We start from the raw sequence: 12,899 nt of genomic DNA, 5'->3' as shown, positions 1-12,899 counted from the left end.
CGGAAAAGTCTGCGATTTTCATGCGCTGTTTGGCAGAGATCCCAAATGGCAGAATCAAGGTGGCCTCTGAGCAATTAGTCGGGCCATCCCATCCCATCCCTGATGCTCTGACGTTGTGTCCCCAGACGCGTGTGTGTGTCAAAACATTCGCGCAAAAAGAGGTCTCTTATAATTTAGAACAATTTATCAAGCCACGATCGGCTGCATCATGAAAATGCGCATAATAATGAAGGGCAGAGAGAGAGAGAGAGAGAGAGAGATCCAAGGAGGAGCAGCAGCAGCAGCAGCAGGAGGAGTCGTAGCATCCCAGTTAAATATAGACACGGGACTCCTCTTCGTGGAGCTGCAGCCCACTCCCTGGTGCTCCTCCGCTTCCTTCTGTCCTGCTGCTGCTGCTGCTGCCAACTTCCATTTTGCCATAATTTTCCCTCAAAACTTGCCTTGTGGGCTGTGTGGCAGCACCACAGACAGACCACAGAGCACCGGGCGTAGTCGTTGCTGCAACAATTACAAACTGAGCAAAGAGAAGGAGCATGGCATGAAGGTTGTCTTTGGGTTTGGGTTTGGGTTTGTGTTTGGGCTTGGGCTGGGGCTCTGTTTCTAACTAGCAGATGTTGTTGCTGCTGTTGTTGTTGTTGTTGTTATTGGAGCCACGAGCAGAGCTCTCTCTGGCTGGCTCTAGGTCCAGCATTTGATCTCTGTCTTGATCTTGAACGTGCTCATCTTCTGGGCCCCGACCCAACCCAACAAGCTTCCAGCTGCCGCCCAGCCTCCTCGCCTCATGCCCCATGCCTCATGCCTCAGACTGTTGTAAATTGTTTTGTAAATTTGATATACTTGCTATTTTTTTGTTTGGCTTTTTGCTCTGCCTGTCCTCTGGTTACTTCATTATTCTTATTGTTGCTGCTGCTGCTGCTGCCTGGCCTGACTGCTGCTGTACTTGTTCATTAGTCCATGCCACATGCCCCGGCAGGCGGCAGGCGGCAAGCGGCAGGCGGCAGCCAGTGACAACAACAGTAGCCCCAAGTTGTTCCATAAACTTCTAAATCAACTGCTGCCATATCGCTGTGTCCCCCCAATCCGCCATCCCCCAGCCCCCAACCCATTCTCCTTCTCCGTTTCCTTCGCGTGTATCTGTATCTGTATCTTTGCGCTGCTTGTATCTACAAGCTGCAAGTATGCGGCTGCTGCCTGCCTGCTTATTGCTGATTATTTTTATTGCCTTCTGTGTGATTCATTTATTTTCCTTTTTCTGCCCTCCGATAAGGTGGCCATTTCGTCTAGTAAAAACTCTTTCATTTCATTTCGCTTTTTCTTTTTACGAGTATCTTTGTATCTCTTTTTGTCAGCTGCCTGTCAGCACTTGTACTTCTGGCTTATTGAATTTTTAGACAATTACCTCATTGTGCGGCTTGTCCTCTCCTCAGGAACCTCTGGCATTGATTTATTTTTAGTTGGGATTTAATTAAATTCGCGTTAGGCCTGCATTCGGATTCGGATTCGGATTCGGATGTTGTGATTCATCTGAGGCATTTCTGGGGCCTGGCCACAGGGACATGTATTGTATGTTGTACCCTTTTTTCGCCACCAAAACTTCCCTCCTCTCACTTGCAGCTCTCTCTCTCTCTCTGCGCTCTCCGCTCTCTTCTTCCTTTGTTCTCCTCTGCAAGGCCCTGTCCCCACAATGATCTTGTTTATTACGCTTAGTTTAATTTCAAAAGGCCTTTTCTGCCTCCTACCTCCTGCTGCCTCCTCTTTACCCTGGCACTTGGGAGAGCAGCAGTCGCAGCCTCCACTTCGTCATGGGATCGGTCTCCCTCTCTCCCTCTCTCTCTCTCTCTCTGTCTCGCGGGGCTCTCCCTGGGCCGGCTTTGAGCAAGCTTTTCGAGCGCCTCGTACTGTAACTTACGATCCATTCCCAGTCGCGGTTTCGTGCCGATCGGTTCGGCGTTCGCATTACTTTCCTTTCCACTTGATCTTTTTTTTATTGTTATTGTTAGTGCTCTATGCATTTACGAGTATTGCACTGCTCTGATGCTGCTGCTGCTGCTGCCGCTGCTGCTGCCTGCCGTTGCAGCAATTGACATTAAAATTGATAAGCGGCAAAACTAAAAATAGAGTCCCGGTCCCGTACTGCCCACCTCTGGTTTCGAAAACCAAACCCGCTCTTTCTACCGATGCGATCTCTCAGTTTCTCAGTTGCCTCTCAGTTCGGATTGCATAAAAAGTAATGTGAAGTGAATTTCCTGAATTGCATAAACATCAACTGTCAAATGCAGCAGCAGCAGCGGCAGCAGCAGCGTCAACAGCAGGAAGCGAATGGCAATATTTATTCATAGTTTCTCTAGCATTCGCCTCGTGCTGAAAAAAGTGTGCAAAAATTATTATTACGAAATGTGACAAATCCAAAAATATTTGAATACAGAAAGTGTTACAAGGCTGGCTATTCCACTTGTCCAACACTCGCACACACCACCGATCCACCGATCCACCGAACCACCCACCCGATTATAGCAGCACCTCCAAGAAAGCAAAAAGCTACTTTCTCAAAAGTGCGATTGCCAAAAAAAAAAAAAATCATCAAATGTGACCGCAATCCGCTTGGCCATTACAAATCGTCAAAACAGAACGACAGCCAGAACCGAGACGGAGACCGAGACGGAGACCGAGACCCACGCAAATCGTTCAAAAATAACTCAATTTCATTTTACTTGGGTCGAAAAGTGCTTCGGAAGGCGCATCTGTTTTGCCCCACCAATATACACGGGATTTAGATGGAAAACTCGTAGATACACACATATACCGTATGGAAAGCTTACAAATCCATAGATACTTGTGTGCTTCAGATGGAAAATCTTACAGAAAGATGACACATATTTCTACGGTGGCGGCAAAGTCAACAATTAGCAACAATACCCATTTCCATAAATCACAAAGGAGCCTGCCAGTCATTTGTTGCTATTTCTATTGCTATTGCCATTGCTATTGTTGTAATTGCTATGATTGCCAGTGCTGTTTCTCGTGTTCTATATTTGGTTTATTTACATACGTGAGCTGTTTGCATATGTCGCAGTCGCAATCGTCTGTCTGTCTGTCTGTCGGTGGAGCAACACAGCTGATAAACCCAGCAAATAAACGAAGATGAGAAATCGTATATTATGTGGAAAGCCATGCAAATATTTAGAAAATATAAATATACATACGTATTAAATGGGGGAAATGTACTCGGCTTGTAGGACAGCCTCCCCCTTTCCCTTCTCCTTGAGGATTCAACGAATTGGGGAACCGTTGCCCTCTGGGATACTTCAAAGTAATTTCCATCCATCAAAAGACAGAGTTCCTTTCCATTCCCTTTGCGATCATCAAAGAACTTCATTGAAATGAAAGTTGCACATCTTCTTGCTCTCTCTCGGGCCCGCATCTGCTGGCTCCCTCCCACCCGCAAGTTCTTATCAGCAGAGGAGAGCCCACGACAGAAGGAACGGTCAAACGGACAAGCGAGGCGAAGCAAAGCAAAGAAGAGAATTATGCGCAAGTGCAGCCCGTAGAGGCCGCTAAGGTTTAGAGCGAGAGGCCAAGCCGAAGCCGAACCAAGGCACAGCATCACGAGCCGCAGAGAGAACCAAAAGAGAGAGCTAAGCACAGAGCGGGAGAGAGGGAGAGAGAGAGGCGTTAAGCAGACGCGCGACGCGCGACGCTCGCTGCTTTCGTAAAGTTTCGGGCAGCGGAGCCGTTGGGGCCATCGCAGAGCCGAGCCGCCACAGCGTCACCGCATAGTTCATGACGGGGATCCAAAGAGAACGAACGACCGCGAAGGCGCAACGGAATACAAAAACGCGTCCACTTGCGAAAATACAACAGAAAAACGCCGCACTAAAAATTGCAAAATTTATTAATGCTCGCAGAGCTCTCGGGTCTGCGTGGAGCGAAGGGGATACGATACTCATCGTATCGGATGTCAGCAGGCGATAAAGAAACACGAAAGCCCCAAACATAAATACCCGTGATAATGCAAATCGAATGGCAAAGTGCAGCGGGCAGCACTTGACGAAAGGTGTGATGAGCGACTGAGTGGGGGCGTGTGGGCGCGTGTGGGAGGGGAGCCAGGATTTGTATGCCCAGGGGAAAACATTGCAAAATTGAACAAATCTTGCACTGTTTTCCTTTGTATCTGAAGCAAACGAATGCCAGAAAGATCTCTAATGAATACGTTGTATATTGAACCGATCCCCGTGTAGTGTGATGTGATGTCATAAAATATAACTTTTGCCGCTTATCGAATCAAAAACCAAAAAAAAAAAACGAAAAACTGCACCACAAAAGAACGATATCAAAAGCACGAAACAAGCGAAAAAGTGAACCAATAAACAGTCGAAAGCGATACTAATTTGTGATAACAACATCCGACGGATACGATGGCTACGACGGCTACGACGGATACGATGGCTACGATGGACGTGACTACATTCTCCGACTACATGGTCTACCTGGAGACGGCCTGGGAGTGGGCGGGATGCCTGCCCTACCTGCTGGTCGCCTACGTATTCCTCACGCTGCTGCCCAAGTCCCTGCAGCGGATGAAGCGCTTCGCGGACGCGGACTACGAGGCGAATCGCCACAAGTACCATCGCTGCTACGGGCCCGAGCTGTGCTGCCACGTGCAGGCCCAGGAGGCGGCGGCCTCCAAGCAGAAGCAGAAGGCGCGGAAGCCCGTCACACGCGTCTACCACAAGCGGCAGACGTCCACCACAGCAGCGAAGGAGCCGCTGCCCCCCGTGCCGGCGCCAGTGAAGCGGAGCAATGTCACCAAAATCGCACGCATGTTCGAGACGGGTGCCACGCGGCAGGTGAGCAGGGTCTCGCCTGTCCTGCCCGAGATCCGGATGTTTGGGGCCAGCGATGATTCGCACGACTCGACGCCCTGCGCCTCCCGCAAGACGAGCATCGCCACACAGCTCTCGGCACAGCTGCAGCACATCGAGCAGGCGATGCAGCTGTGGCAGGAACTGGAGGAGGAGCCCTCCAAGAAGTCGTCCCCCTCCCACAGCGACTGGGAGCCGATGACCGTGCCCGTGGTTCGACGCACCCGTGGCACCTCGGCCACGCCCTCGACTGCCTCTCCGCTGGGCAGCTCCCCGGAGCCCGCGTCCCCGGTGCTGCTGCGGCAGCCGCCGTCGCTGTGCCTCCAGTCCAGCATGGAGGACATCTTCCAGGTGATTGCCAGGAGTGCAGAGGAGCCGCACTCCTTCTATGCGGACTGCAACAGCCTGTCGCCCGTCACCAGCATCGACGACATCCTCTCGGAGCGCAGATTCTCGCGGCCACTGTCCGCCTACTCCATCACGGATCTGCTGAACGAGGAGCAGGCCTCCTGCGTGGAGGAGGCCACCTATGTGAACGACACCAGATGAGGGAGGAGGGGAGCTTCCAGTATCAAAGATTGTTGGATGAATGATCAGTTTTTAGTGCCATCTCCTCGCCCCATGGCCCATGAGTCAGAATCGGATTCGGATTCGAATTCGCAATCGGGTCACCCGGAAGACTTTTACCCCGTCCTAATCGTACCCTCGATCGCACCACATCGCCCCTCATCGCCTTTGTCCCGCCACAGCGCTGTGACTCACGAATGCGGGAGGGGGGGGGGGGGGGGGGGGGCCTTGCCACGCCTTCCTATAGTAGTTTCCTATAGATTATATAGCCCCCCCTTGGCCGTTCCTCCTTCCATATGCATTTTATTTGTTTAATCGATGAAAACTTAAGCAAATCAAAGTAAACAGTCGATTCCTTGTACTTATTAACCGTCTCATTTTGTCTCTGGGGTAAACCGTAGCATAGCATAGCGATGCATCTCATATACATATGTATGTATAACTAAATCGATCCTATCGCAGATAAAATATTGTATGAATATGAATATGAAATGAATTTGTAGTATTATTTATATGATTAAACAAACGTGTATCTTAAACAAAAGACTCTGTATCAAATGCAAGAAAAATACACAACGAAGCAATAATTCTACGTAAACGAGTGTCTGTTTCTGCTAAAAGCACACATATACTAGTATTATTAGTAAACCAACAGGCGATTCTCTTTCGTATAAACAGCTGCATTAGCAGAAGGGTTCTGGCGAAATGTACATACATATGTATGTCTGTATTCTGGCCGTGCCGGCACGGCCCCCCAGCTGCTCGACAATTTATTTTGCTGGCATCAAAAGGTGGCATGGCATGGCCTCATCGAAGCGTGTCTTCGAGCGGAGAGCCGTCTAATCTATGCCCACAATTTGTCAAATAAATTGACGCAAATCAAAATGTTGGATGAACGTTCCATTAATTATAAATCGCCGAAATGCCGAAACGGCGAAGCGCTAGCGAGAGGCTGGGGGGACACCGAAAATGAAATGATTGGGGATGTGAGGTAATTCCTTTGCTGTGGCTTTTTTGATTGATTTGATGGCAAACCAAAGGCAGCGGAGCGCAGATAAATAATAAAGAGAGGCAGAGGCTGGGGCATAGCCATACCTTACGGTGAAAGGTGTGGGGCATTTCAGCAGGGGCCAATGAACTGTGGAACATTGCAACACTTGTTGCAATCATCTGTGGCATGGCATGGCATGGCATGGCACAGAAATAACGACAATGGAAAACCACAACTGACAGCGGCAGGGCTTATCAATCCAGACTCTGTCTGTGGCACTCGAGAGTGGAATAAGCCACTCCCCGCCAATCAAACGGAATAAAGAACTGCTCTGAACGGATGGAGACGGGGGGATGGAGACGGGGTTCCATATTTCCAGTTTAAAATTGAGGCTACACTTGAACTTGACCAAAAGCCACCTTAACTTGGCCCAATTGATTCGCATTCGATATGGTATGGGGTGTTTGCAAGACAACAAATGAATATACATATATTGATATGCTAATTTTAACATTTTCAGTAGTTTCAAAAGATACTATTTCCACCGAAAGCAACGCCAACAAAATCCAAATGTCACGCAAATACGCAAATGACAAAAACAGCGAAAATCGACAGTCAATAAAATATAATAAATTGGCATTTATTTGATGATATTTATGCCTTTTGGATGAGGTGTTTTTTTGGCTTTGTTGTTTTGTTTTTGGCTAAGGTAGGTCCCTCTTTTGGGGCGCTCCTCCGCAGAAGAATCTCTTGCCTTTTCGGAGGAACCACCACTCGGATTGGGTACGGTACCCACTCCATCGATCCACCCCACTCCACCCCACTCCACTCCACTCCATTCCATTCTATCGGATATTCGCGCTTTGTTTTCCCTGTTCATTAGCCGCTTGGCCTTTGCCTGCTTTTGCCCATATTTCGTGTATGTGCTTTATCAATTTATATTGGATGATTCATGATTGATTCACGGTGGTTTTGTGGCGAAGAGAGGGACCGAGAGTGAGAGAGAGAGAGATTGATGGCATGACACACGCTTAAATTCAAGAGAAGAGGCTGCCCAAGGCTGTCTCTTTGGCACAGATAGGAAATAATAAATGTAGTGCACAATTATTTGATAATAAAATTGCATTCTGGGGAACGGGAAGCGAGGGGCGTAGGTGATACAGGAAAAGGGTCGGAGTTGGATAAACATCAACATTCCTAAATATTGCATAATTAAAGATAAAACGTAAGATATTTACTGCCTTTGGGCACGATAAGAAGTGACTGAACTTCACCCAAATCCCCAGATACAGATACATGCATTTCAGATAAGATACGGGGGATATTTCGAAGGGAAGGTACTATCATGCATCTAACTTATGCTCAAGCACAGCGCCAAGCGACCCGAAGTGTAAACACTAAACAATTCCATTTAGTTCCCTTCCGTATTGACAGCTTATGAATTACTTACTGCTAAACGAATGCAAACCAAACAAAGCAAACGCCAAGCGCTGGGAGGGGTCTGGTCTTCAAAAGCCCCTTATCTAATCGTACGCTCTCTCACGTACTCTAGCTCTCTCTCTCTCGCTCTCTCTGTCTCCCTCCGTTCGGGGGGCTCCAGCCAGGTGCGCAATTAGCCTAGCACCAAGCGTTTAGCAGTCGCCAAATTGGCATTGTGTTGGGTGCAAGCCCCCAGATACATTTGCGCATCCATTCGATTGATCTGTCGCCAGTTTGCGTTGTCATTACGGGCTCCGGTCTCTAATGGAGCGTACTTGACGTTAAAGCGTTCGAGGTTTGAGGTGTGTGCCCATCCCCATTCAGCAGCTGGGTTGATTAGCAAAATTTGAATAAACAAATACACTGGAAATAGCTGGAAATGGAAAAAGTTAAACTGGTAAGAGCTTTTCTCTAAAACAGAAGCAGCCGATGATTGTGAGACTCCGTGAGTCATCGGGTAGTGTGGGGTAACCCGCTTCCCCCGATAAGGCCACCTGCGACGCGACTGTTGACCATATTTGTGGGCCCATTATACGAATTTCTGTTGGTTAATTTCTTTATAAATGCGCATGTTCGCCGCTCGAAATTTGGGGCTTAGAGCGTGGGTGAACGTTTTGAAAGTGAATGTAATCACGAATAAATGTTTGAATCTCGTTGCAGGAGTCGCTCTCTCTGGCCCACTCGCTGTCGGACAAGCCGCTGCCACCCTCGCCTCTGATCCCCACCAGCCTCGAGGGCGGCAAGGTCTCCGATCGCTTGGGCAAACTCAAGTCCAACTCGGAGAACTGGAAGCAGCGCATAGGTAAGGCGGAATGAGTCCCTCGCGAAGTGTTCTCCATCTCACTTTCCCATCTTTTGGCAGAGCAAACCGATGCCAAGAAGTTCACAGTCGCTGGTCGACTGCAGAAGAAGGCCCAGTCGCCCGTGGAGCTGCAGTTCGAGCGTTCGACCAACGATGCGGCCAAGAAGTGCCCCATGCTGGAGGTGCGCAGTGCCAATCAGCCGCAGCTCGGCCTGGCCAAGAGCCCCTCCATGATGGTGCCCGGCAGTGCCACCGCCACCGGCACCGCCGCGAGCAATGCGAAGACCACGCTGCGCAGCCTCAGCGTTAATCCCGAGGAGGAGGTCTCCACTTTGAGCCGCTCGAACAGCAGCAGCTCCGACTCGGATGGGGAGCGCAGCTCCCCGCAGAATGCCAAGCAGAACAAGGAGCTGGCCAACAACAAGAGCGCGGCGGCGCCCACTAATGTGGGATCGAGGATTCAGGTGCCCCGGCTGGACGACAAGGAGACCTTCGAGAACTTCTTTGCCACGCAGCCCACAGCCGCACAACAGAAGGAGAGCGCGACGGAGGTGGAGATCAGTGCCTTCGACGACATAAAGCCCACAGAGCGGTAAGTCCTTTCGAGTAGCATCAGCACCCCCACCCCTTCCATTGTCCAAATTCCAATTTATGTATTCTCCTCAGTTTGGTGAGCAAACGACACGTGCAGGGACCCAAGGGTCGTCGTGCCGCGCGCAATCCTATCAAGAGTCTGGCGTCGCGCAGCGACATCACGTCGGAGTACACGGAACTGCGCACAGGAGTGGCAGAGCGGGAGTTGCGGCGCCTCAAGCTGGAGTCATGTAAGTGGTGCCACTTGCAGCACAATCACGGGAGTTCCCTGCTAATCCTAACTAATCCTTTCCCCTGACTATCCCCAGTTGGACAGCATGGAAACCTGGCTGCCGAAGCCATTGCCGGACTGGCCTCCATAGAGGACTTCAAGGCGGTGGCCTTGCGGTCATCCTCGCTGCCACTCCAGCAGATGTGGCTGCCCCACAAGCCGGTGATGCTGCTACATGTCAAGGGGCGCACCCATGTGCAGACCCGCCTGGTGGCGCCCCTTCACACGTCGCTGAATCGCGGCGATTGCTTCATTCTAGTCTCGGGCTCCCAGCTCTACCGCTATGTGGGCTCCTTCGCGAACGTCATTGAGATCTCGCGCAGCAAGAAGATCTGCGCTGCCATCGTGGAGAACAAGGACCTGGGATGTACGGCCAGCCAGGAGGTGATCCTCACGGATGGCAAGTACATGAACGAGCGCCAGTGGCGCCAGTTCTGGACGCTGCTCGGCAAGCCGGAGGAGGAGCAGTACGAGATTCCCGAGTGCGGCCATGCGGACGAGGATGATGTATTCGAGAGCAGTCTGATCGAGACGAACAAGATCTACGAGTTCCAGGACGATGCCCTCATCCCCCTGGACAAGTACTGGGGCTGCATCCCGAAGGTGGACATGCTGGACACCCGCAAGGTGCTCGTCTTTGACTTTGGCAGCGAGCTGTACGTGTGGAACGGCAAGAATGCCTCGTCGGATGCCAAGCGGGCAGCCATGCGACTGGCCCAGGAGCACTTTGTGGCCAAGGATTCGGCAGACTATGCCCAGTGCTACCTGAATCCCCTCAACTACGTCTCGATTGTGGGTCGCCGGGAAAACACCACGTACGCCAAGCGCTGCGCCGAACGACCCGACTGGTGCGTACTCGGGAAGATTACCCAGAACATGGAGACGGCGCTGTTCAAGGAGAAGTTCAGCGACTGGCCGGAGCTGGAGCGGGAGGATCTGGAGAAGGACTACCTGGCGAACGGCGTCCATGTGGTGCATGCCCTCAACGGAGCAGCCCTGCACAAGGGCGAGCCTTACCAGGAGCCCAATCTGGTGCTGGAACAGTCGAACCTCGGCCGTGGCAACTTCTACTACGACAACGACACGATGCGGCACTTCGATGTCATCACCAAGTCCACCGACAAGTGGCAGATAAACGAGTTCAACTTCGATGCGGCCAATGCTCGCGAGGATTACGGCCACTTCTACTCCGCCGAGAGCTACATTGTCCGCTGGATCTACCAGATCTCGGTCACCGTGCGAGAGCTGAGCGGAAAGGTCTCCAACAGGAGCACCGTAGGTCGCGATCGTTGCGTCTACTTCACATGGCAGGGACAGGACTCGAGTGCCAATGAGAAGGGTGCCGCCGCTCTCTTGACTGTGGAACTGGACAAGGAGAAGGGCTCCCAACTGCTGGTGGCCCAGGGAGACGAGGGCACGGCCTTCGTGCGTCTGTTCCGCCAGCTATGGCAGCACCGCGGGCGCAAGGAGCAGTGCCTGGAGAAACGCAACCAGTGGCGACTCTACCAGCTGCAGGGCAATGTCTCCGAGGAGACGCTGCTGAAGGAAGTGGACTGCCAGTCGCGACAGCTGCGATCCCGCAGCTCCATGCTTATGATCCACGGCAGCCAGGGACTCGTACTCGTCTGGCATGGCGCGAAGAGCGCCCCACACTCGCGGAGTGTCGCTCTCGAGGCTGCCCACGAGGTAATCAAGCAAATGCCCAAGGATCTGTTCAGTTGCGACAGTGCGGCCACCCTCGCAGAGCTGGAGGAGGGAGCCGAGAGCGAGGACTGCAAGAAGGCCTTGGGATTAGGAGAGCACCGCGCGGACTATGGCAGTCTACTGGAGGCCACTAAATCCTACGACTACCAGCTGAGGATTTTTAACTTCTCCAGTACCCAGGGAGTGTTCAAAGCCTTGGAGCTGAGCGATCCGTTGCGTTGCCAGGACATGCACAGTCCGTATCCGTTTAGCCAGGCCCAACTCTACAACGCCCGTCAGCCGACCATCTTCCTGCTGGATGATGGCGATGCGCTATGGCTCTGGATGGGATGGTGGCCCCTTGAGGATGTGAAGAGTAGGTTCTCGATCATTTTAATACTCTGAGGAAGGAATTAATTGTTTATCCTCTTTCCAGTAAACACGGATGAGAGGAGCAGCCCCACCAATGACAATCGGGCTGGTGTTAATCGCTGGATCTCAGAGAGACGCGCTGCCCTCGAGACGGCCGTCGACTATTGGCGTGCAAAGCACGGCGAAAATGTGAAGGAAGCCTTCCACGGCGTCAAGGGCCAGGTGGTGTGGGCCGGCTTGGAACCATTGGCCTTCAGAGCCCTCTTTCCGGAATGGAATGAGCGTGCCGATGTCAGGGAAATCAATGTAGAGGTTAGTCGGCTGAAGAATTATTCATAAAACAATTGCTAGCTCAAATTTGTGATCCCTTAGGATGGCCGTTCAGATGATATCATCGAAATCAGCACAATGCTGGCACAAATGACACAGACAGAGTATCCTTTGGAGGTGCTGAAGGGGCGACCACTTCCCGAGGGAGTGGAGCCCACGCGGCTGGAGGTATACTTGAATGCCGAGGACTTCCAGGTGGCACTGGGCTGCAGCCGGGCGGAGTTCGAGCAGCTGCCCATCTGGAAGCAGACCAAGCTGAAGAAGGAGCGGGGCCTGTTCTAGGAGAGAGGCACAATGCAACCATATAGACTTGAACACAATCACAAACCACACCCACACACACACTTTTCTAAGCACACTTTTGTATGCGGCGATGCTTTTGCAACGGGCACTGACATAACTTACTATATACCATAGTATATACATACTATATCTATACAAGTATCATATACACACGTGCGCATATCCCTATGTACTCTCTACTTTACACACACACTATATACGATATATACTCGTACGATTTATAACCTTTTATATGTATATGCAAGCAGGCGACACTGCACGATTATTATGCAAGTGCACGATGCCAGGCAATAAACTCCAAATCGCTTCATTCGACAACCAACCGTTCAGAGTCCATCGATTTTACCTGTACATAATATTAAGTTGATTTTTTTACAATTATGTATTTTATTTTACTGTACCTATTATTGTTTGAACGATTTAACGAAATTGCATTTGTTCAATCTCCGCAAAACACCAAAAAGAAAAAAAGCAACGAACTCTCGTTACTTCATTGTTTAAATTTCGACATCATTTTAATGCTAGCTTTATTCTCCTAATTTAATATCTATGGCCTATGTATTTGTGTTTTTATTATGTTAAAAGCGATTGCGTACGCTTAATTATTTTTTTTTATTAAATAACACTTAAATATTTAAGATTCCT

The 12,899-nt window shown here is 50.6% G+C and overlaps 2 protein-coding genes across 2 annotated transcripts in view; both read left to right on the top strand.

Moving 5' to 3' along the window:
* LOC6601181 (mucin-19) overlaps positions 1-12,576 on the top strand; it is a 122,407-nt gene extending 109,831 nt beyond the window's left edge. The window contains exons 17-22 of the mRNA XM_026992413.1: positions 8,560-8,701; positions 8,762-9,293; positions 9,368-9,525; positions 9,604-11,625; positions 11,686-11,933; positions 11,994-12,576. Coding sequence (XP_026848214.1) covers positions 8,560-8,701; positions 8,762-9,293; positions 9,368-9,525; positions 9,604-11,625; positions 11,686-11,933; positions 11,994-12,233 — 3,342 coding nt within the window. The 3' untranslated portion in view covers positions 12,234-12,576. The remainder of the gene's footprint in view (positions 1-8,559; positions 8,702-8,761; positions 9,294-9,367; positions 9,526-9,603; positions 11,626-11,685; positions 11,934-11,993) is intronic.
* Positions 3,729-5,615, top strand: LOC6604036. Its single transcript, XM_026992279.1, has 2 exons — positions 3,729-4,054; positions 4,239-5,615. Exon 2 carries the CDS (start codon positions 4,416-4,418, stop codon positions 5,409-5,411), a length of 996 nt encoding a protein of 331 aa, XP_026848080.1. The 5' UTR covers positions 3,729-4,054; positions 4,239-4,415; the 3' UTR covers positions 5,412-5,615.
* Positions 12,577-12,899: the final 323 nt, after the last annotated feature.

The sequence above is a fragment of the Drosophila persimilis genome, unplaced genomic scaffold, assembly GCF_003286085.1.
Source record: "Drosophila persimilis strain 14011-0111.01,24,50 unplaced genomic scaffold, DperRS2 tig00000732-arrow-arrow-pilon, whole genome shotgun sequence".
Lineage (NCBI taxonomy): Eukaryota > Metazoa > Arthropoda > Insecta > Diptera > Drosophilidae > Drosophila > Drosophila persimilis.
This window is presented reverse-complemented; position numbering and strand designations above follow the sequence as displayed.